Source organism: Kogia breviceps, chromosome 3 (assembly GCF_026419965.1).
Source record: "Kogia breviceps isolate mKogBre1 chromosome 3, mKogBre1 haplotype 1, whole genome shotgun sequence".
In the NCBI taxonomy this organism is placed as follows: domain Eukaryota; kingdom Metazoa; phylum Chordata; class Mammalia; order Artiodactyla; family Physeteridae; genus Kogia; species Kogia breviceps.
Window position 1 is genome coordinate 74,410,512 of NC_081312.1, and position 22,518 is coordinate 74,433,029.

The 22,518-nt window shown below is 54.0% G+C and overlaps 3 protein-coding genes across 14 annotated transcripts; 1 reads left to right on the top strand and 2 right to left on the bottom strand.

The window, feature by feature from the left end:
• Positions 1–2,074: 2,074 nt before the first annotated feature.
• IRF9 (interferon regulatory factor 9) lies at positions 2,075–7,446 on the bottom strand. 3 transcript variants are annotated; one of them, XM_067028722.1, is made up of 9 exons: positions 6,744–7,446; positions 5,766–5,946; positions 5,259–5,442; positions 4,891–5,021; positions 4,724–4,805; positions 4,550–4,621; positions 3,591–3,932; positions 2,654–2,769; positions 2,075–2,506 (listed from the first exon to the last, which is right to left on the bottom strand). In XM_067028722.1, exons 2-9 carry the CDS (start codon positions 5,943–5,945, stop codon positions 2,378–2,380), a joined length of 1,236 nt encoding a protein of 411 aa, XP_066884823.1. In that variant the 5' UTR covers position 5,946; positions 6,744–7,446; the 3' UTR covers positions 2,075–2,377. The 3 variants fall into 3 exon arrangements, with proteins under 3 accessions (XP_066884823.1, XP_066884824.1, XP_058914494.2); XM_067028723.1 differs by lacking the exon at positions 4,550–4,621 and having other exon boundaries at positions 6,744–6,840; XM_059058511.2 differs by lacking the exon at positions 6,744–7,446 and having other exon boundaries at positions 5,766–5,969.
• RNF31 (ring finger protein 31) lies at positions 7,442–18,294 on the bottom strand. 9 transcript variants are annotated; one of them, XM_059058433.2, is made up of 21 exons: positions 17,317–18,294; positions 17,084–17,230; positions 16,778–16,933; positions 16,496–16,555; positions 16,317–16,392; positions 15,912–16,089; positions 15,050–15,437; positions 14,585–14,875; positions 14,079–14,327; positions 13,796–13,981; positions 13,478–13,684; positions 11,639–11,812; positions 11,457–11,555; positions 11,274–11,363; positions 9,775–9,889; positions 9,552–9,670; positions 9,179–9,292; positions 8,974–9,031; positions 8,165–8,261; positions 7,693–7,861; positions 7,442–7,583 (listed from the first exon to the last, which is right to left on the bottom strand). In XM_059058433.2, exons 1-21 carry the CDS (start codon positions 17,506–17,508, stop codon positions 7,530–7,532), a joined length of 3,219 nt encoding a protein of 1,072 aa, XP_058914416.1. In that variant the 5' UTR covers positions 17,509–18,294; the 3' UTR covers positions 7,442–7,529. The 9 variants fall into 9 exon arrangements, with proteins under 9 accessions (XP_058914416.1, XP_066884791.1, XP_066884787.1 ...); XM_067028690.1 differs by having other exon boundaries at positions 14,079–14,159; positions 17,317–18,268; XM_067028686.1 differs by having other exon boundaries at positions 9,179–9,358; positions 17,317–17,727.
• On the top strand, positions 17,858–22,068 carry PSME2 (proteasome activator subunit 2). Of its 2 annotated transcripts, XM_059056148.2 has the most exons (11): positions 17,858–18,627; positions 18,937–18,969; positions 19,407–19,469; positions 19,713–19,799; positions 19,902–19,932; positions 20,019–20,116; positions 20,952–21,020; positions 21,175–21,242; positions 21,407–21,461; positions 21,764–21,850; positions 21,941–22,068. In XM_059056148.2, exons 1-11 carry the CDS (start codon positions 18,580–18,582, stop codon positions 22,019–22,021), a joined length of 720 nt encoding a protein of 239 aa, XP_058912131.1. In that variant the 5' UTR covers positions 17,858–18,579; the 3' UTR covers positions 22,022–22,068. The 2 variants fall into 2 exon arrangements, with proteins under 2 accessions (XP_058912131.1, XP_066884830.1); XM_067028729.1 differs by lacking the exon at positions 21,407–21,461.
• Positions 22,069–22,518: the final 450 nt, after the last annotated feature.

Below are 22,518 nucleotides of genomic sequence, written 5' to 3' on the forward strand. Positions count from 1 at the left end.
TTAGTGGCAGCCCGGTTGGGAACTCTGCTCTTTTGAATTCCAGTGTTTCCAATCCCTATTCCATGGTGCTTGGCTAAATTGGTTTCTACATGATACTTACAGATTGTTTTGATCACTGTACATATATTGTCAGTGTTCATAAGTGTTCACGCTGGGGCACAAATATGATAAAGTGCGGGCACCTGCCCTTAAGGTGCTTAGGACCTAATTTAAGAGATAAAGGACACAGTAATTTGCTCATTCATCTGTCCATTCATTCAACAAGTATTTATTACATGCCTACCAAGTGCCAGGCACTACTCTAGACACTGGGGATATAGCAATGAACAAAACAAACCCCTGTTCTCATGGAATAGGGAAGGAGTGATGACAAACAAGTAGACAAATAGAAATGTGTGAAGTGGTAATCAGTGCTATGAAGAAAAATGAGGCAGCATAAGAGAACAGAGAATAGTGAGGGCTGCTATTTGAGTTGGTTGCTCAGGGAAGCCCTCTCTAAAGAGAGGGTCAAGTCATGTGCTTACCTGAAGGAAGAGTGTTTTAGACAAAAGAACCAGCAAGTGCAAAGGTCCTGAGGCAGAAATGTCTGGTGGGTTCAGGAAGCCTGGAGCAAAGTAACTGAGGAGAATAGCAAGGGGTGAGGTTAGAAAGGGGAATGGGGCCATATCACCATGAAGGCCATTGTAAGGATTTGGGCTCTTACCCTGAGTGAACTGAAAGTCAGTGGAGGATTTCAAGCAGAGGAATGACATGGTAAGATTTATGTGTTATGAGGATCTCTTCTGTGTTGAGAATGGGCTGAAGGTGGACAAGAGTGGAAGCAGAAAAGATGTGGAAGGAAGCAGAAAGAAGAGGTGTGAGATGATGGTGTTTGAACCAGTCTTGGTGAGGGAAGCAGAGTCAGATTCAGGATAGATTTTGAAGGAAGGAATGATAGGATTTGCTGCTGGGTTGGATGTGGGGTATAACAGAAAATGAAGTGAAGGTCCAGGAGGGATTTCAGCAGGGCCTGTGCACCTGCACACTCAGTACCCAATTTCCTCACTGCCTATGCAGATGCCTGTTGGGGCTCCTGGCTTCTCAGGATGACGATGAGGGAGACTGAAAACAAGGAAGGTCCAAGGAGGCAGAAAGGCTCAAAAGCAGTGAAGTTTGTCAGGTGAGACAGCAAGAAGTTCCTCAAGAATCTAGACATCCAGATTTGATCATGTCAGTAAGCCACTCAAAGCTTATAAAAGTGACAGGACAGGAAGGAGCCGGTCTGGGAGGCTACCTCTCCACCAATTTGGTGGCATGTACGGGAAGTGGGAAGCTGGAGGCTGTGGCAGTCGGGTTAAGCGGTGAACTAGTCTGGTGGAGATGAGTGTAGGATGAGGTAGGATGACCAGTGGCCTTGTGAAGAACTACCAGTTTGGGAGCAAGATAAACACGGGGCAAGAGAGAGTGGTGTTCGTGGATTTGGACCCCTGGGATCCCAGCAGACAGAGTGCTGGTGATGTGGCAGTCTAGGCCATGTCGTCTGTCGTGGCGCGCAGGTAGAGTGAGGAGACCTGTTTGGGAGCAGCCTTCAGTTGGGGTGACAGTGCCCCAGGTACTGGGAGAAGAGGCACCAGGGCATGGTCTGCCCAGGGCACAGGAGGTTCGGCCACTCTTCCCTCTGATTTCGTCCCCTGCCAGGCCCCAGGGCCTCTAGCTCATCGTTTCAGGTCTGTTCATTGAGACCTCCAGACCAGAGTCCAACCCTAGGCTGAATCGGAGGCCTCTAGCCAAGGACTGTGGACACCGGATTTCCCTTATGAAGGTGGCTACAGTGGCCATAGGCTCAGTGCCCCTCTTTTTGGCTGACCCCAACCCTCTCCCTAATTCTGGTTGCCTAGAGGGTACAGAGAGCCAGGCCCAGAACCCGAAGCTTCCTAGCCCAGACAGCTTGCTAGCCCGAACCTGTGGTTGGAGGAGAGGAAAGAGGCCCAGAGATGACAGCAGGAAGAGAACCCGAGTGCCCTGCCCTCAGGTTACATCCCCATCATCTCTCTGTGACCCTGCTGCCTTCTTCTCTCAACAACTCCAATGCTAATTCCTTTTCAATAAAATTTTATTTTCAATCCTTCATGAAGATCTAATAAGAAAATATAAAGTGCTAGGTTTTAGGGTTGCGGGCAGAGGGAAAGGCCCCCCGAGTTCACGCCATCTGTACTTGCCCAGTCCAGTTCCTCAGAGACGAAAGAGGGTATATCTCAAAATTTAAAAAAAAAAAAGTCATCCTTGAGTTCCCCACCAACCAGGGTCTATGAGGAGTTCAAGGACTAAATCACCACAGACAACCAATGAGAATGATCACCATGGGAGGCAGGTTGAGAGCGTGGAGGAAGAGGCTCTCTCAAAGCAGATAGGAGGAGCAGAGAGAGGAGAAGGAGGCCGGGTCCTCCAGGCTCTGCACCAGGGACAGGATGGCTGCCTGATCCTCTGGAGTCTTCTCCAGTAAATGTCGGGCAAAGGCCTGCTCCATCTGCACGAAGAGGTGGGGGGAGGGGGTTGTGCGCACGGCAGGCAGAGCCAGACACTACACCCAGGGGCTCCTTCCCCGGGAGGCCCTCTTCCTCCTGAACACCCCACTCCCATACAGGCAGGCTGTTCTTGCCCTATCCCGACTCACCTGCACTGTGATAAGACTCTGTGGGGTGTGGTTGGGGTCAGGGCTCTCCTCCCAGAAATTCAGTGTCACCTTGAACTCGGGTGCGGGGCCCAGGCCCTGGAAGTACCTGGCCAGGTCTGAGAGAAAAGGCCAAGAGTTGGAAGAAAGAGAAGACAGAGGGTCTCAGGCAGGGAGGGATTGGGGAGGATCCCATAATGGAGAAAGAGTGGTGGCAGTGGGGCCACTCAGAGACCAAGGCCAGAGCAGGAGCCTCGGGGTGGTGAGGCTATTGCCTGGTGCCAGGGGAAATGCTAGGAACTAAGCTGCTACTCGCCAGTGGACAAATAGGGAAAGGGGCCCCCTTTTAGAGGTAGCCAGTCATCACAAAACCTGAAACCTGGGGAAGCTGGGGGAGCTTAGAGTCCTCTTGGCGGCAGCCCTGGCTGCTAACACAGTTGTGCCACACCTCTGTTGCCTGCTCACAGCCTCCCTGCACTAGGGCACCCCGTGGCCCTGGGTCCCCTATACTCCGGGCCCCCACTCCAAAAGTCCAATTGAGAGTGGAATGGAGGCAGGAAGTGGGATTCCAAGCGTGGATGGGAGAGGGGCAAGCTGAGGGGCGGCTGAGCGGTGGGCGAGGGCACGTGATGCGCGCAGCTCTCGCGAATGTGTGAGTGGTCGCTGTGCAGGTGTGTCCGGTGTGGGGTGCCACGAGGCGCACCTTCCCATGATTACTGTACGCTCCCATGTGGTGGTGCTCCCGAGGCATGACACCCTGGTGCTGGGCTCACCTGGTCCTCATCTTCTGCGGCCTTGGCTAGGGAAGGGGGGCTGCCGGGGCTGAGCACTGCACGAGCGCAGGGGATGTGCTGGAGGGGGCGCAGGGTGGTGGCCAGGCCCACGGAGGGGGAACAGAGGTGGGGGAAGGGGCTCAGGTGCTCGGCGGGAGCAGCCTCACCTCTGCAGAAATAGGCGGTTCTGAAGAGCTCCACGCACTCATTGTTGGGCAGCAGGTGTGGGCCTGGACCAGGTGGAGCCTGAGGCGCATCCCAGGAGATGGGGATGGGGCAAAGGCGCTGCACAAAGAGGCCTCGGGAGTTGCTGGCCACCAGGACCCCTCTCTGGAGCTGGCTCAGCAAGCGCTGGGTGGGCTCTTGTGGGCCGGGTTTGGGAAATATCACCTGCTCCATGCCGCAATGGGAGCCCGAGGGCTCAGCCACGAGGCGGCAGTCCAGGCTCTGCACCTGGGCCTCACCCACCACACGTCCATCGTAGATGAAGGTGAGCAGCAGAGAGTAGTCTGCGGACAAAGAAAGGCCAGCTGCACCGGCGCCCCTCCCCAGGGGCCCACTGGCCAGCAAGAGGCTCTGGAGAAATGAAGAGAGGCTTCCTGCAAATCCAGCATCCTCATTTTGCTGGCGAGGAATGTGAGGCTCAGAGAGAGAAACCAGGTAAGGGCTGGTGAGGACCAAGCAGGCCGCAAGGTGGGGGCAGCAGCAGTACCTTCTAAGTATAGAGAAGGTGCCCTCCCTCCTCATCCTCACCGCCAACCCTCGGCAGCCCAGAAGTCTTCCCATCATACTTTCCCATCACTCAGGAGAGCAGCTAATACACAGATTCTCACTGAGGCCTTAATGGCCAGGGCCTTACAGTTTACAAGAGGGTCCCAGAGATTGGTCCTCTCCTTAACCAACAGAATCAATGTCTCAAAGTGGATTTCCAGGGAACACAGTCTGTAGGAGGTATTTTTGAGAAGTGAGCTGTTTGGAGTGGTGGCGGGTACACTGCCTAGAAACCAGTGCCTCTGAGTAAGGTGGCCCCGATTTTGCTGCAAGCCCTGACAGATTAATAACACACGCATAGCCACAGGAGGACAAGGGAGGACGCGGGCAGGGGTGGGTCAGAAACGCCAAGTACCTGAACCTGGAGGGGGCAGAAGCTCTGGGGATACCAGATTTCCTTGGAGAGGGGCCTCAGCTGTGTCCCTACCTGGGTGGGAGGCAGAGGCACTGGTCATTCAGAGGGGACTGGGGAGTCCAAGGGCCAGAGGGTGTGGCATGAGGGTGACACAAGAGGCAGAGCGCTCAGTACCTTCCTGAGGCTCTGGGCTGCTGCTGCTGCTGCTGCTCCCGGAGTCTGAAGAGGCTGCTCCCCCACTGCTCTCCACCAGCTCCTACAGACACAGTTTCTATTGTTAGCCCACCTCTCCCCCAGCTACTGCTCTGTCCTCAGACCCACCGGTTCCCTCCCCAGCTCACATTTTTGAGGGGGTCCTGGAGCAAGGAGGGGCTGAGTATGCAGTTCTTCGTGGTAACCTCGTCCTCCTTCCTCTCAGAGGACACAGAACTGTGGTGTCGCTTTGATGGTGATTTCTGGGTCCCTGGCTGAGCTGCGGAATGTTGAGAGGGAGAGGAAGGTCAGAGCCTTAAGTGGGCAGAGGGAAGGGGAGAGATAGGAGGCAGTGCAAGGATGGGCAGGACTAACAGGGAACCTGCTCCCCAAGGACAGGTCAGAACTCTGACCAAGGGGCCTGAAGGGAGGCCACCATCCTCCCAGGAGGCGCAAGGCTCCATCCTTCCTCCCCGGGCTGCTGATTCTAGGAGTGGCGGGGCAAAGGGACACCCACCGGGGAGGGTTTCGGGTGGCAGCAGCCGGTACACCTTGTAGGGCTCAGCCCCATCCCTGTGGCCATTCTCAGGAACCTCCTGGAACTCAGAACTCTTGTTCAGAGCACAGCGCAGACGAGTCTTCCAGATAGCAGGGCCTTCCGAGTCCCCCTCCTTGTACTTTCCCTTAAATATCGCCCAGGCCTAGGACACAGCAGAAGTTAAACAAGAGGCAGCACGTTGTGGACCGCAGATCCTTTACCGAGGCTGGTTTCACGGATGTGTGGCCTGAGTGCTCACACAGAAGGGCCTATGCTAGGTTTATGCTCAGCTATCACCAACTTGAGATCCTTACTAAGGTCTGCATTTTCATCTTGCACGGGGCTCTGACAATTATGTAACGTAGCTGGTTCTACCCTGCAACCTCCCCTTTATCTGAAACCCAGGTGGATGCAACCGCTTGAGGGTGACAGTGCCAGTGTATATTCTATCCCTCCCTCCAAGGGGCCGGTTTCCGGGACTTTCACCTTGAAGAAGGCAGCATCCTGATCCTCCCGGAAGTCCTGCTTGCCTGCGTGCTTCCAGGGAATCCGGAACATGGTCTTAGCCTCATCTTCCCAGCACACTCCTGGGAACTGCCCGCTCTCCACTTGCTCCACCACCCAGTTCCGGAGCTTTCGGGTGCAACGTGCCCTGCCTGATGCCATCCTGGGTATAAAAGCAGCAGGAAGTGTCAGGGAACTGATACTTTGGGAAAAGTGAGATCCTGGCCCTTGGGGTTGGATTCCGGCAAGGGACCCTAGAGATCTCATCCATCTTTTGCCTCTATAGACATAATCTCAAACTTCTGAGGCTGAATTGTTTCATTTCTGCCATCACTAGCGATGACCAAAAATACTTTATTTTTAACATCCCGAGCTGTGACATCTGGAAGGGAACCTTAGGCGTTGGTCTTAATTTTAAGGTTTTTCAGGAATCTATTGTTCCCCTGGTGTCCTGCTCCTGGTGAGAGGCCCTGTCTGGATCCCCAAGTATTTACAGACACAGAGGCTGCTTGTGAGATGCCTCAACAACATTGTTCACTCGCCACTCCCATAACCTATCCTTTGATGACCCCCAACCTTCCCCCAACTCCGCTTGTCCCAGGGGTAGGTGGGGCAGGGAGCTGGGGGCAGGGGCAGAGCTGTGGGCGGGCAGAAGTGGGCAGGACTAGTAGGCAAGAAAACAATCAGGAGAGTGCAGCAGTCTTCTTCCCCAAACAACCCGGCAGCAGGTCCTCCTGTCCCGGCAGCAGGTCCTCCTGTCCTTTGCCTAGAGGGCTTGGGACACCGGGCCCCCCCATCGGTCTTTCACTCACGCCAAATTCCAGCTCCCCGGCTCACAGGCCTTCTGTCTATTCTTCTGTCTAGCAGAGGGATCCCCAGGAGCCTCTACCCACCACCTCCAGTCTAGACGGGCCTTCCCACCTAGACCCAGGCTGACACCTATTTTTTGGTTAATCTTACCTGAGCTGCTGTGCAGGCTGTCCCAGGGCTCAGCTGACCTCAGCTCAGCTCCCGGCTAGGCAGCTCCTGGATCTCTCCGCCCCTTTCTACAGTCCCCACCCTAAGTTTCAGTTCTCCTCCAGGGAGGTCCTTTTCCCCGAAATCACGTGGTCTCCGAGTTGCAGGGTAACTGGTTACCACCAGGGGGAAGCAGCATCTGAGAATCTTATCGTAGGAATCCTGCAGTCAGAGTCTGGAGGAGGGACCCTACTGCCTCAGGCTCATTCCCTTTCCTCCCTCAAGATACTCCTTGCTTGTGTTAGACCACCTCTATGACACTGCTGCTTCCCCAGGGAGGCCGCAGTGTCCCGGAGTCTGGCCTGGAGCCTCTGGATAGCTCTGTACCACTTGTGCTTCTGTGTTCCCCCACAGTGCCTGCTTGGTACCTACTAGGTCACCTCAAACGTCAGCTGAATTCAATGAAAGAAAGAAAGGAGGCAGGGAAGGAAGAAGTCCAGGCCAGGTGGCTGGATGGGGGGAGGGCAGCCCTTCGCCTCCCACAGCGTCAATTCCTTCTGCCTAAGTCAATTCCTTCTGCCTAAGTCCGGAGAGGGTCAGGTGGCAGGCTGCAGGGGGCCTTTAGCAAAGCTCTCTTCACCTCCCCCCTTTCCCTGGTGCCCCCATGGTGGGGTCAGGAAGGAAGAAGGACCACCAAGAAGCCTGGGCAAGGAAATGCCTCTTTATTGGTGCTGGAGGTGTTCCCGGGGAGTCAGATCACGGGACCTTCATTGGGACCCTTGCCCTCAGCTACTTCCTCCTGCGGGGGATACTCTGTCCCAAGGGCACCTCTTCTATCAGCTTCTGTAGAAGGAGAGAGAAGATGATGATACTGGAAGCCTGGGGCTCAGACACAGTCTGGACAGGGGACTTCTAGAGAGTGGGGTCAGAGGTGAGGCTGGGGAGGCTTTACCTGTAACAAGCGGGCATGGTAGGTGGTGGCATCCTCCCCAGGCAGCGGCTGGGGGCGCACATGCAGGTAGCGCTCGGCAGCCGTCTCCAGCTCCTCCACCTCATACAGGGTGGCTGGGTCCAGCGAGTGGGCATTGATGAGGCTTACAAGGTACTCTTTGTAGTGTGCCCTGGGGAGATGAGAGGGCAGAATATTTGTTCTTCTGAAGTTTGGCTGATATCAACTGAGTGTGTCCAGCACTGTGCTGGGCACTAGCATACTCAGATGAACAAGACCGACACCCCTTGCCAGTTGCTCTTGGAGGCCCTTGCCAACCTATGCACACCACCTTTCTGTGCCCTTGCCTAGAGAGGCCCCTCCCTCCCACTTCTTGCAGGACCTACTGCTCGCAGAGACCCACTCTTCTGCCCAGGCACACCCCCAGTGCTCCTGTGCCCCTGACGCCGTGCTCCACGCCCTGCCTGGCACTCACTGGCAGAGGCCGGCATAGCCAGCAGGAGTCTCCTTTCCGCAGGCTTCGTCCCGGAACCCGTCGGGAACTTCCTTCTGCTCCATCACTCGGCAGCCACCTAGGGATAAGGGAAGGAAGGGACCCTTTGTCCGGAGGGGGCCACTGACCGCAAAGGCCCAGGAGAACTAGGATATGGATGGAGGCACAGGAGGCAGCCTCTAGGGAGGGGACTGAAGACAGGAGCCCCTGCTCTAACAGCTGTGCCAGAGATGCCACGGTGCAGACCACTTCCAACACAGAAGTAGGGACCCTGCTGTCCCTGCTTTTAGCCAAGCTGACTTCTGGCCCATAATCATATACTCCCTTGAGACAGCTCTTTTGGTTGTGATTTAGGCTTGCGAGGTTAGCTTATTCTGTGAAGGTCTTACTCTACACAGATGGTAAGAAGTGGGGCAGATTAGAATCATATATAACATCTTTCTGTTGCCCTCATGGAACCTAAAACAGTGCAACTAGTAAGTCTTTAATTAAATAGTCACTGAGTTAACTAATGAATCACTATCCTTTGGGAATGGGAGAATAAAATTAGCATCGAGGTGCCAGGCGCTTGAATGTGGCCTTCCATAAAAGTTTGGCTGCAAGGTGGATATGGTCCCCACTTTGCAGAGGAAGAAACAAGCCTGGGGAGGCTTAGTCACCAAAGAGCACAACAAGCAAGCACGGGATGGGCCCTGCATCCTGGTCCAACCCCAGACCCAAGCCTCCCCTTCATCCACAGGGGGAGCCCAGCCCCTCCCCTTGCGTTCTCCCAGGCCTGTCCTGACACTCACCTCCAGGTACTGCCCGGGCCCCCGCTGGGGGCTCTGTGTTGAACATGACGTTATTGTCCTGAGGAAGGCAGAAGGACGGGCGTTAGCGTCCCTTGATGCCAGCGTGCTGGATTTCTCGGCATCCAGGCCTTTCCCTTCCTGCCACCCTGTGCCCTGCCTCCTCTCCTGGGCGACCAGCAAACCAGCCAGGCTGGCTGCTCCTGACCTGAAGCAGCTTCTGGAGCCGAGGAGCCGTCCAGTCCCGCAGGTAGAAGAGGCAGTCGCGGGGGTGGTGGCCGTGCAGGGACTTCTTCACCCTGCAGTTAGGGTCTGGACATTTCTGGCGGAAACCCAGATGGGAGAGGGGAAGTTGGAGACTGTTGGGGTCCTGGCCTCTCAGGAACCCCTGCGTGAGGGGTGTAGGGGTGGGGGAGATGAGACATTGGAGGGTCTGGAGCAAGCAGAAGGGGAGAGAGGACAGAGAGAGGTGCTTTACCCCCCACTGTTCTCTTCCCCTCGGATGTTCCTCAATGGCCTCCACCCCTCACTCCCGGCAGCCCCACCCAGCTAGCCCTTCCATCCCCGTTCTCTGGACTCACATTCTTGGCATAAAAGGCATTGTAGCAGCCACTGCAGAACTGGTGGCGGCACTGGGTGCAGTGAAAGTGCATGCAGCCTCCTCGGGCCAGTGCGTATGAGAACTTGCACTTGGGGCAGTCTGCAAGGGACAGCAGGTCAGTGTTCTAGCTGCCACTGCTCCTCAGGCCCTCAGGAAGAGAGCTGCTGGCAATGAGAGATTACTGGGCAAACAGGCAACCTTACCTATGCCATTTTCCTGAAGGTACATCGCCAAGCCCTGGGCCTGGTACTCCGGGTCATTGGTGCGTTTCCAGTTCTGGAAATCTTCACAGCTCCGGCCTCGGTGCTGCTCCTCCCACTGCCAGATGGAAACAAGCTTCCCATGAAAGCTCTATCCCAGTCCCTTCTTGCTGGCCCCTCCACTCAGATCCAGCGGTCCCTGGCTTAGTGTATGGCACTGCCATCCACCATTTGCTCAAATCCCAAACCAAGGGGTCAGCCTTGGTTCTCTCATCTCTTCACACCCAAAACATTCACCAGCAAGTCTTGTTTCCACCACCCAACCCTAGCTCAACCCTGTCCTTTTCTTCATCCCTACTCTGATCACCTTTACTCCAGGTCAGGTCAGGTCTCGTCTTGATTCCTAGTCTCTATGCTTCCACTCCTGCTCCCCTATGGTTCAGCCTCCACCTTGCAGCCAGTGTGCCTTTGAACGTGTAACCAACTGCACTGGGAGTGTTCTAGCTTGGAGGGTTTGGTGGTAGGGTCATAGGTGTTCATTTTATTATTGTGTTTTATAAGACAGATGCAGGGACTTCCCTGGTGGCACAGTGGTTAAGAATCCGCCTGCCAATGCAGGGGACATGCATTCGAGCCCTGGTCCAGGAAGATCCCACATGCCGCAGAGCAACTAAGCCCGTGTGCCACAACTACTGAGCCTGAGCTTTAGAGCCTGCGAGCCACAACTACTGAGCCCACGTGCCTAGAGCCCATGCTCCACAACAAGAGAAGCCACGGCGATGAGAAGTCTGCACGTGGCAACGAAGAGTAGCCCCTGCTCGCCTCAACTTGAGAAAGCCCGCACGCAGCAACGAAGACCCAACACAGCCAAAAATTAATTAATTAATTAATTAATTAATTAATTAAAATAAGTTTTAAAAAAAGACAGATGTAACTTTTTGGTATCAAATATTAAACTTTCTAAAGGTAAATGAGAGAGAGCATCACCCCTTGCTCAGTCTTAGAATGAAAGGCCAATCCCTTGCTTGATTGGCCTCACGGCCTCTCCTGACCTGGCAGCTTGCTCCTCTCCGACCGCCAGCCACTCTCACCCTTGCTCTTGAGGCTCCAGCCACACAACACTTTTTCTGACTTTGGCCTTTCCATGTGTTGTTCTTTCTCTCCCAAATACTCTTTGCATAGTTGGATTCTTCTTAACTTTCATGCCTGAGCTTAAATCCAGCCATTTTAGAGAAGACTTGTCTAACCTCTCGATCCTGTGTACTAGGTGGGTCCATCCTGTTATTCCTAACCTCAGATTCCTATTTGTTTTCTTCATAGAACTCATGGTGATGTATAATTCTGCTCTCTCTCCTTCCCTCACCCGTCCTCCCTCCCTCCCTGGCTAGCCTGTAACTCTTTGAGCCCAGAGCTCAGGTCTGTTCTGTTCTCCAGCACACCCCACGTCTGACAGTACCTGAGGTGGCTCAGCAGGTATTTCCAAAAGGATGGATGTGCCTCACCTGGCGCTTGCAGCGCACACAGAAGGTCTGGTGACACTGGGGACATGTTGCCTCCAGCTGCTCACGCTCGTATATGAAGCCAAAGGAGCACTGTGGGTGCAAGAGCATAAAGCTGTCTGAGGCCTGACCAGGCACCACTCCCCACCCCTCCCTCCGGTCAGCAGCTCTGGGCAGGCCTCTGACCTGGGCACACCACAAGAACTTGGGATCTCGCATGAGCACGCCCTCAGTCAGCTTCTTGTGGAACAGCGCATAGGCATCTGGCTCTAGGCTCTCTCGAAGCTGGGAACAGGATGTGGAAGTGGCGGGTGGGCAAAGCTCCTATTCAAAGCCCAGGGAACCCTGAGTCCTAGGGACTGCAGTACCTGGATATCGAGGGTAGAAAAGTAGCTGAGCAGCTGTGCATCATCGGTGAGGTCGGGGCGGCCACAGGCAGGGCACACCATGTCTGTGATGTGTTTCTCCTTCAAGGCAATGGTGAAGTGCTGGCGGAAGCAGTCGGGACAGATAGTGCACTCACAGGAGGTCAGAGCCTGCATCTGGTGGAGGGGAAGGGAAGGGGGTAAGAAGCTACAGTTGCCAGCCACGGGGAGGGGCAGTAGGAGGTGTCTGCTATGAAACTGGGGTCTAAATAACAACTCGGCGGGCAACCTAAATGTCTGAAGACTTTCAGATGGAAAAAAACAGACAATGGTGAGACCTAAGGTTAACAGAAGAATGCCCTCTAAAGGCAACCACATTCAATTAAAAGCAAATACACAATAACTGAATCACTTTGCTGTACACCTGAAACTAACACAGCATTGTAGATCAACTATATACTCCAATAGAAAATAAAATTTTTTTAAAAGTTAATTTAAGGGCTTCCCTGGTGGCGCAGTGGTTGAGAGTCCACCTGCTGATGCAGGGGACAAGGGTTCGTGTCCCGGTCCAGGAAGATCCCACATGCCGCGGAGCGGCTGGGCCCGTAAGCCATGGCCACTGAGCCTGCGCTCCGCAACGGGAGAGGCCACAACAGTGAGAGGCCCGCGTACCGCAAAAAAAAAAAAAAAAAAAGTTAATTTGAAAAGGAAAAAAAAGCCGGGGAGGGGGTTGGATTCCCCGGTGGTCCAGTGGGTAGCACTCCGAACTTTCACTGACGAGGGCCCGGGTTCAATCCCTGGTTGGGGAACTAAGATCCTGAAAGCTGTGTGGCATGGCCAAAAAAAAAAAAGCAAACACAAACAATATCCTTGAAATGACAAAACTATAGCAATAGAGAACAGACTAGTGGCTGCCATATGACAGGAGGAGGGGAAGAAGGTTACAACTATAAAGCGGTAGCACAAGGGGGTTACATTGTGGTATCTTGATTGTAGTGGTGGTTACATGAATCTACATGTGGGATCAAACGGCATACAACTACACACATACACACTAATGCACAAAATGAACAAAGCCTGCGGTCTAGCTAACATTGTACCAATATCTATTTCTCGGTCTTGATATTGCACTATGATTATACAAGATGTCACCATTGGGAGGAGGTGGATAAAGAGCACACAGGACTCTGTACTATTTTTATAACTGCCTATGACTCTACAATTATTTTAAAATAAAAAGTAAAAACAAAAAACATACAGAGCCAGCCTAACTAAACTGGGCTGTATTTTGCCAAAGAACTGCCACTTCTGACCTAGAGTAAGTCAGAAGGGGCTCAGGAGATAAAAGGGGCCTATTCCTACCAACTGGGTATTTGATGATCACATTAAAGAATTACTGGTAATTTTTTTGGTGTGACAGTGGTATTTGTGGCTATATTTTCAAAGAGTTGTATCTTTTAGAGACATATTGAAATATTACAGATAAACTACCTGACATCTGAGATTTACTTCAAAATAATCTTATGTATGTGTAGATTAAGTAAAGATTGGTCATACATTAATAACGGCTGAAGCTTCATGATGAATACATGGTGGGGGGAAGGAGAGTGGAATCCGTTATACAGTTTTCTCTACTATTGCATGTTTGAAATTTCTCATAATAGAACATTTAAAAAAAGAGAGGGAGGTGGCCAATTCCTGCCCTCCCCTTCCCAGAAGACTTCAGGGGCACAAAGGCAACTGCAGAGCAAAAGACAAGATCAGAGACAGGGGCTGGGGTAGAGTGGGGGTCCAAAGGGAACAGAGCAATTCTAAGGCCAGGGGCAGTGGGGAGGGACTTACCCGGTTGCGGGGCAGGGCCCAGCTGCACACAGCACACTCCTGGGCAAGCAAGCGGCGCAGGAAGGCCCGGTCCTGGCTCTGCCTCACAGCTTCTACCACGTCCCCCAGCTCATAGTTCCTGGGTGTTTCCTGCAGTAGCGCCAGCGCCAGTTCTGCCCGGCCCCAGCTGGGGAGTGCGTGGACTGCCAAAAGCCGTCTGACCAGGCTCTGCAAGGCGATTCAGGTAGAGAGGGAAGAAGTGGCTGTCAGACCGCAGAGAGCCTACCCCTCAGTTTGCCCTCAGCCCTACTAAGTGGGCTCTTCACCTCCTTCCAGCACCTGCTTATCTGGCCCGTCCCAGGAAGGGGTGGGCTCAGGACCACTGTCCCAGAGGCGCTGATGGAAGGGCTCTAGGCGCTGGCGCTGTAGCTCAGTCAGGGCTCGTGCCACGTCACCCCCGTGTTGGAACAAGGCTTGAAGAGACCCCTCCTCAGGCTCAAAGCCCAAGGACCGGAGCTCCTGCACCTGTGAGTTGGGAGGGGCGAGGAGTGAAGAAGAATGTGAGAGGCTCTGAGATCCACAGCCCTCAATCCTGCACCCCCTCCAGCACAGCTGCTGCTACCTTCCTCCGCCGGGCCCGCACACACTCTTCCACAGCTTCATCCAGGTTGCCGTGACGATCCAGCCAGGCATTCCGGGCCTCCTGACAGGAAAAGGCACCCAGCCTCGGGTCCTGCTGTCCAGCCAGCTCAGCCACCATCTCCAGCACATAGGGCAGCTCTGAGCGCAGCCACTGCAGGGGCACCTCGGTGCCCGAGTACTGCAGAGCTGAGAAGACCTCCTCTGGACAGGCGCCTCCGGCTTCCCCTTCCTAAGGCACAGTCCCGCCCAGACACAGCGCCCATCAGGAAGGGCACACTCCACCCACCCTTAGCCCGAACCAAAATGCTGACAGTGCTTGAGCTCAGATCACCGATCACGTGAGCAGGACACAGCATGATACCTGCCGTGGGGGAAGGGTTCAATAAGAGGCAGCTGCTGCTAACAATGACAGGTTTTGAGAACTTGCATCAATCAACTGCAGCCTCTCCCTTCCCCCACAAGCTTATCCCAGGCCCAAATCCTCACCCGGATCTTGAGCACTAGCTGGAGACCTTCTTCCCGCATCTTGTCTTGGCGCTGCTTCTCAAGGTCCCCACAGGAACTGGCCAGGGGGGCACTGAGGCGTCGTGGAGGCCCTGGTTCAGGGAGTCGCTCTTCCAAAGAGCTGGCAAGGGGCTGGGGGGTATGCTGTACTGGGATGGGGCTGCTGGTCCGGTTGCACATAGCACACACCCAGCCAGGGCCCGAGTTGCAGAAGGTACAGTGAATACAGTACCACACTGGAGTCTGGGCAGAGGAGAGCAAAGTATCCTCCTGCTGGGAAGGCAGAAAGAATTATCCCATTGAAGGTTGGCTGAGGCTCAAGATGGAAATATAGGAAGCTGGGGGGAAGATACCAGGGAACTAAAGGAAAATAGGGAATGAAGAAGTAGAGAATGGCCTGTGGTAACAGGTGCAAATAAAGAGCTGAGAAGGCCAGGAACAGATTACCTGAAGGGGCTGCAGGCAAACGCCGGCATCCTGAGAATCCACTACCAAGCTGGGAGGCTGCGCCAGCCGAGGTCGCTCACATATGGCACACAGCACAGCTGCAGCCTCATTCTCAAAGGTGCAGCTCTGGCAGGCCCAGTGACCTCGTGCAAGCTCGGGTTCTACGCCCCCAGCTCCTTGGGGACCCTCAATCCCCAGCCCCAACCCTTTACAGCCTCGGGGCCGATCACAGGCCACACAGAGTACTGCCCAAGGTTCATTCAGCATGGCACAGGCAGAACAGTGCCAGGGAAGACGGGCACTTGCAGGATCAGGGGAAGAAAGAGAGCTGTCTCCCAGGGCCAGCAGGGAGGTTGACTGAGGCTGTGGTGGAGCTGAGGCAGGTAAGCTGTAATGGAAAAGCAGACGTGGCCTGCTGAGAGGGTGCCTGGGACCCTTACCCATGGGCATCCCTCATTCCCTGCAGGACAACACATGGCTCTGGCCTTTGCACATGTCTGGAACACTGCCATACCCATAGCCTGTTCAACATTTAAATGACAACTTAAAGTCCATATCTGGCTGGTAAATATCCCTAACATAGGGCCTGACCCCTATTAGGTGCTTAAAATACTACCAACTGATTGAGCTGATCCTCCTGACTAAGCTGCATCCTCCTATTACCTATTTGCACACCCAAATAATCTATTTTGCTATGACTGCTGCTTGCTTGATATGTATACCTATGATCTCCTGGAGAGCAATAACTGCCTGCTTGCTCTCTACGAGACACTCTTTTGCACAGAATCCAGCACATAGTAGATACTCAAATAATTTTAAGTTCTCTCAATTTCGCTCCCACTCAGAAGAAAAGGCCTCTCACCTGGGGGTCAGGTGGGTGGCCTGGGGGGCCACAGGCAGGGTCTGGCGGAGGTGATGTGCACGGTCTGGGTGTCCATGGAAGAGGCGATCGCAAGTTGGGCACAAGGCCTGTTTACAAGCTGAGCAGTGCAATGTGCCTGGGGCAGAACCACAGAGGAAGCAGGGACCAGGAATGGAGGCTGGAGAACAGGAAAAAATAGAACACCTTTCTAAAAAAGACCAGGTTACATTTGAATCTGCTGTGGAGGGGGACAAATCACAGACAACTTTTCAGCATATCTTTTCAACCCAAGGAAACAATTTTAATCTCTTTTTAAAAAGAAAGGAAGATAACCAAGAAGACAGAGGAAATTTCCATCAGTATGATCTACTAGCATTCCCACCCCCCAATATAGGACAATAATACCTGGGGCAGAGGGTGTGGTGAGGGGGCCAGGAGCAATCTCTCTCAGTAAGGGGGCAAACTCTGAGAGCTGCAGTATCTGAGGAAAAAGGACAAGGAATGAGCAAGAGCTTGGGGACAGAGGCCCACAACAGGTTCCCTTTGTTCGCCAGGCCCCAGAACCCCATCCCTGCCTTCCTTACATCATCTTCACCCTTGTATTTCAGCAGCTGCTCCAGTGCTTGTGGTTCTGGATGAGTATTCTGCAAACAAAATAAGAAGAGTTCCCACCTACAGCCCTGGAACAAGGCCCTCCCTCAAAGCCCTGGTCCCTCAACGTTCACAGAGTGAGAAGTACAGAGAGATCCTAAGTTACTGTGGGGACTATGCCTATGGTTCAGCATGGGAGTCCCCACACTGGCTTTGTTGTTAGGCTGGGATTCCCAGCCCTGATGCTTAAGTCCTCAGGACTAGAGATACCTCACCTGTAGCAGCAGGCTGAGCTCTGTCCGAAGCAGCAGTACTTCCAGTGTGACTGTGGCAACTTGTCGCTCATCCGGCTCCTTCTGGCCCTCAGGGAAGCTCAACCCATCTGGCTGCTCCTCTGTGTAGCCATACAATCGCAGAACATCCCGACCCCCCTGCCACACATTCAAACCAGTCACCGCCCAGCAGGCCCCCTTCCCAATAGGGCTGGACCTCAACCCATTCAGCACAGCCTCAGGCCCTTTCTAGTCAACCCCCAGCCCAGGTTAGGTTCCCTTCTCCCATTAGGGGCACAGGGGCTTCACCTGAACAGCATCCACCGTACTGCGAAAGACAGGGTTATTAAACTTGACCCCGCGCCAGTACCGGGGCCGCTGAGGGCTGAGGAGGTTGCGGCCATATTTCTCCAGGATGTTCAGGGCCGTGGAGAGAGTGTTGAGGTAGTTTCGGGGCTGGGAGCAGTCAGAGAGCAGAGAGTTGTGAGCCCCGGCCCGGCCTCAGGTCCTCTGACCTCCTCCCAACCCGGGCCGGGCCTCACCTCCCCATGAGCGTTGCAGCGGACCAGGCGTGCAGCATCCAGCTGCAGGTAGCGGGCTGCTGGCGACAGAGAGGAGACCAGTAGCGGCCGGAGCTGCTCCAGCGAAAACGCCTGCCCGGAATCCCTCCTCAGGGCGCTCGCCAGCTCCTCGCGGGCCGCCAGTAAGGCCCGCTCCTCCTCCTCTCCCGGCATCCTAAGACAGGAGTCAGCCCCACCCCGCTGCCCGACGGGACCCGGCGCAGGCTGTGCGCGGCCCGAGCGCGGCCAGGAGCGCCTGGGGTCTGGCTTCGCGGCCCGACCCGGTCAGCTCGGACGCCCCGGGTCACTCAGGGCACGGTCACTCTTCGGCCCCGGGCCCAACGCCAGGGTTAGCGGGAACAGGAAGTACTAGGAAAGAGGGCGGGACTGCGACACAGATTCAGGGGAAGGGGCGGGGTCTAAGCTTGAGGAAGGGCTGAGGCCAAGAAATCTGGGGGGCGTGGCCCAGGGTCCCAGCCAATGATAATGATGAATAATCCATGGCTCCTCCCCCAGAGCGCCTAGGCAGCAAACCCTGTTCTGGCGCTCTTCCCCTCCTTGGTCCAGGCTGGTCCCACCCCTCTTCGGATAGACCCCGGTGCGGGGTTACTTTATTCCCCTCAAAGCCCTCCTCTCTATCCGAGACCCCACAGGGGAAATCCCACTCAGCTGGGGACTCAACTCTGGCCGGCCTGAGCCCCACGCAAGCTCCTTCTCCAGTCAGTCTTGAAGATAGGGCGCCCTCCGGGAGGAAGCCCCCGCGCCTTCTCCCTTCCAGATCCTCTGTCCCTTCTCCCTCCTACTACTTCTCCCGCCCACCCTGATCCGTCTCTGGCCCTTCCCCGCAGTCAAGCCTTCCTGGGGGAGCCCCATCACTTAACACCCCCTTTCCCACTCTCCCACCCTTCTCACCCCAACCCTGACTGTCCTTGGACAGTTCTTTCCCCTCTCTCTAAGCCCCTCCCCTTCTCCGAGGGACAGCCCCTGTTCAGTCTCCGCTGGTCCCACTTGTCCTAGCTCCTCCCCCGGACAGCCCCTGGGTTTGTGACCGAGTCAGCACCGCCTCTCCTAGTCTCACAGGCCGAGAATGGCAGAGGGGCTCCCTACTGTTTGCGGCCTTCCAGGGGGAGGGGGAAAAGAAGGAAGGGGGTGGGGCTGAGGGGGGCGGTCCTGGACGTGAGGAGTGAAAGCGAAAGCCCAGGCGGCGAACTGGGAGACCGGAGACCTCGCAGGAACTGGAGCAGCATGGCCAAGCCTTGTGGGGTGCGCCTGAGCGGGGAAGCCCGCAAACAGGTAACGGGGGACCGGGAGGCCAGGAAGGGGCCGAGGAGCCCTCCTAAATGGAGGCCAAACTGGGTGCTCCGAGGGACCAAGGCCGTGCCAGAGAAATCTCCCAACCTCTCTAAGTGCTTTCACTTCTGCCCGGGGATTACCAGATTCCTGCCCTCCGGACAATCTCTGCACTGAGCATGGGCTTCCAGGGAAATCTGGCTTGTGGTGGGAAAGGACTGAGCCAAGTAGGAGGACATCCTATTGGGGGTGGGATCTTACTCTGGACAACTGAGACCCTTAACCAACATCCGGGTACCGCTCTCTGTGCAGGTGGATGTCTTCAGGCAAAATCTTTTCCAGGAGGTAAGTCTTCTGGATTCAAGCGATTTGACCCAGAAACGTAGGCCAATACTTGAGGCTTGCAACTTCTCAGACTGATCCCCAAACCCACCCTCCACCCGTGCCTTACTTCACTTATCAAGCCTCCACCCAAGATAAGCTCTTAATTACTGATCTCTACTTTTACCAGTACCCCTCTTAATACCTTCTGCACTTCCACCACTTCCTCTCCCCTCTTTTGGTGTGGAGGGAAAAGCCATGGCCGAAAAGCAGGAATACCACAGTTCTAACCTTGGTTCTGCTGTGTCCCAGCTTGGGGAACTCCCTTCAATTTTCAGGGCCTCAGTTCCCTCATTTATAAGTACTGGAGTCAATGATTTCCAAGGGCCCTTCCAGTCCCACTTCTCAGACATCTCACTGAACGTCTTCTGGGATTCTGACCCTTGCAATGTAACCCACAGGCTGAGGAATTCCTCTACAGGTTCTTACCTCAGAAAATCATATACCTGAATCAGCTCTTGCAAGTGAGTAGTGTGGACCCCTCCTGCCCCATCCCATGGCCTCTCTCCTCTCCATCCACCCTCTCCAGCTACAACTGGGCTCCAAATGCAGAGAACAGTCGCAAATGGTGGACTGGGAACATTAGGATAGTGTGAGGCCTGAGCCTAGGTTGGGAGGCAGAGGGTGGGTGGGATGTGTGGAGGGAAGGCTCTGACTCAGGATGAGGGGAAGAGGCTGGGCAGCCCCTGACAGTAAGATCTGTGCAGGAGGACTCCCTCAACGTGACTGACATGACTTCTCTCCGGGCCCCTCTGGACATCCCCATCCCAGACCCTCCACCCAAGGATGATGAGGTGAGGCACTCATGGTGTAGGGCTTGGGCTATAAACCCAGTGTAAATGATGGCCCTCCAACCTCCATGACTACTAATGCTACTTTCCCCCTTTTTTCCTTAGATGGAAACGGATAAGCAAGAGAAGAAAGAAGGTAAGAGAGGAAGGGGTGGCTAGGAAAAGGGAAATGGCACACTGACTACTGCATAAGAAAGGGTCTAAGTCCCCTCTTTCTCACAGTCCCTAAGTGCGGCTTTCTCCCTGGGAATGAGAAGCTCCTGGCCTTGCTTGCCCTGGTTAAGCCAGAAGTCTGGACTCTCAAAGAAAAATGCATTCTGGTAAGCCTGGGAACTGGGGGACAGAGAAAATGAGCAAGGCCAGGCCCTGGTCTCCTTAAGAGATTCAATTCCTTCATTTAGGAAACTATTCCCCAAGTAGGAAGCTTCCTTCTGTGCCTTGGGTGTAGATACCTTTTGTTCTCTATAACAATGGTATCCCCAAATCAGACTGTGTTGCATCCATCTCTATAACCTGAGAACCTACTGCTGTACCAGGTACAGAGCACAGATGCTATGATACAGTGAGTTGGTTTAAGAGCTTGGGCCCTAGAGGGAGACTGCCTTTGTTCAAATCCTGACTCTATCACTTACCTAACTGGTTACTTTAAGTAAGTAACTTAGACATCCTGTGACTCAGTTTTTTCATCTGTTAAGTGGGTACAATAAGAATATATACCTTGGGGCTTCCCTGGTGGCGCAGTGGTTGAGAGTCCGCCTGCCGACGCAGGGGACACGGGTTCGTGCCCTGATCCGGGAGGATCCCACATGCCGCGGAGCGGCTGGGCCCATGAGCCATGGCCGCTGGGCCTGTGCATCCGGAGACTGTGCTCCGCAATGGGAGAGGCCACAACAGTGAGAGGCCCACGTACCGCAAAAAAAAAAAAAAAAAAAAAAAAAAAAAAAAAAAAAAAAAAGAATATATACCTGGAAACAAGCGAAAAATATATATATATACCTTGAAAGATTGTTGTGAAGATTAAATGAGATATATAATACATAGCACAGTGCCTGCCATCTAATAAGTACTCAGTTAAATGTACCTATTATTAGGAAGTAGTAGTAATCAGAATAGAAGGTTTGTTGAATGATTCCTACATGATATTTCTTAATATAGGTGATCACATGGATCCAGCACCTCATCCCCAAAATTGAGGATGGAAATGACTTTGGGGTGGCAATCCAGGTGAGAAAGGGTGTGTGAGGATGCTGACAGCAGGGAGAGACTTGGGGAGTAAGGGATAGGAGCTAGACAAGAACTGGGAGGAGGAGGGAGACGGTGAGGGAAGGAGGGAGGAGATGAAGGATTTTCTTTGCTTTCCACTCTTTTGTCACCACAGGAAAAGGTGCTGGAGAGGGTAAATGCAGTCAAGACCAAAGTGGAAGCCTTCCAGACAACCATTTCCAAGTGAGGGCAGCTGGAAGGCCAGCACCGGGGCCTGCAGGGACATTTCTTTGGGACTCCCAAAGCTGGGCATGCCTATCGGGATAAAGCGGGGCTTTGGGAAGGGTCTGAGGGAGTACCTCTCTCTGAACATCCATTCCTGTGGTTACTCCTCTTGCTTCCGGCAGGTACTTCTCAGAACGTGGGGATGCTGTGGCCAAGGCCTCTAAGGAGACCCACGTAGTAAGTGGACAGTCCACCAGCCTTTTAGCTGAGGCTGCTGGGGATGGGGGCTGATGAGACAGTGGGGGATAGAGGTCCTCTTTGTCTCATTTGTAACCTTCCCAATGTGGAGAATATTAAGCCCAGGAAAACTGATTTAGGCTTCAAAAACCTTGACCCCTTTCTCTGTTTGACCCTCTGGGATCCCATTTCTTGGCTGAGAAGGGGCTCATTCCTCAAGTTACCTATTCCCTGTATGAGGAAACCAGACTAATGTCCCAGCCTCCCATGGGGCTGACTCAGCTTTACCTTCCACATCCCAGATGGATTACCGGGCCCTGGTGCACGAGCGAGATGAGGCAGCCTATGGAGAGCTCAGGGCCATGGTGCTGGACCTCAGGGCCTTCTATGTGAGTGTGGAGTAAGCCCCTAAGGCAGGTGGATGAGGGGGGCAGGGGAAAGGCCAAGAACCTGACTGTTGCCCTCTGGCCTTCTTCCAGGCTGAGCTTTACCATATTATAAGCAGCAACCTGGAGAAAATTGTCAACCCAAAGGGTGAAGAGAAGCCATCTATGTACTGAGCCCAGGGTTAGAAGGGAAATAAATGACCTATACTTTGTGTGGATAACCTCTGGTGTGTGTCATTCATTCAGAAACATTTACTGAGTGTCACCTATATCCAGACACTAAATGTGAATGTGGTGATGAGAAAGGGAGGGGTGCCAGGAAGACGAAGATGAATTAAAGGTCCATCCTGTTCTTAGGAAGTCATCCTAAAGAACAGGGTGGGAACTGTTACATGCCATGACAGCCATGAAAATAACCTGTATTTGGGGATTTCACGGGATTATTTCCATCTGGAGGTGTCATGAGTGCTTCCTGGAAGAGATGGCATCTGGGCAGAGCCCTTATAGGAATAATCAGGCTTTGGACAGACTGGGGGAAAGCTCTGAGGCTGAGGTCAGGGAATGAAGAAAGGCACAATCCTTTCTTCAGCTCAGAGCAAGCCTGGAGGGAGAATGAGATTTCACTGAGAAAATTATGGGTAAATGGTTGGACTCCTTCTCAAGGGCTGGGA

Excerpts from the sequence above, each read along its gene's own strand:
- IRF9 (XM_067028722.1), bottom strand. The coding sequence starts at position 5,945 with ATGGCATCAGGCAGGGCACGTTGCACCCGAAAGCTCCGGAACTGGGTG. Across the intron at positions 4,622-4,723 it reads CAGCCCAGAGCCTCAGGAAG|GTAGGGACACAGCTGAGGCC; the intron begins GTACTGAGCGCT and ends CCTCCCACCCAG. Across the intron at positions 2,770-3,590 it reads AACCGCCTATTTCTGCAGAG|ACCTGGCCAGGTACTTCCAG; the intron begins GTGAGGCTGCTC and ends CTTTTCTCTCAG.
- RNF31 (XM_059058431.2), bottom strand. The coding sequence starts at position 17,508 with ATGCCGGGAGAGGAGGAGGAGCGGGCCTTACTGGCGGCCCGCGAGGAG. Across the intron at positions 13,685-13,795 it reads GGGACGGGCCAGATAAGCAG|AGCCTGGTCAGACGGCTTTT; the intron begins GTGCTGGAAGGA and ends ATCGCCTTGCAG. Across the intron at positions 7,862-8,164 it reads GGCTATGCCGGCCTCTGCCA|GGCACACTACAAAGAGTACC; the intron begins GTGAGTGCCAGG and ends TCATCTCCCCAG.
- PSME2 (XM_059056148.2), top strand. The coding sequence starts at position 18,580 with ATGGCCAAGCCTTGTGGGGTGCGCCTGAGCGGGGAAGCCCGCAAACAG. Across the intron at positions 20,117-20,951 it reads TCAAAGAAAAATGCATTCTG|GTGATCACATGGATCCAGCA; the intron begins GTAAGCCTGGGA and ends TTCTTAATATAG. Across the intron at positions 21,243-21,406 it reads TTCCAGACAACCATTTCCAA|GTACTTCTCAGAACGTGGGG; the intron begins GTGAGGGCAGCT and ends TGCTTCCGGCAG.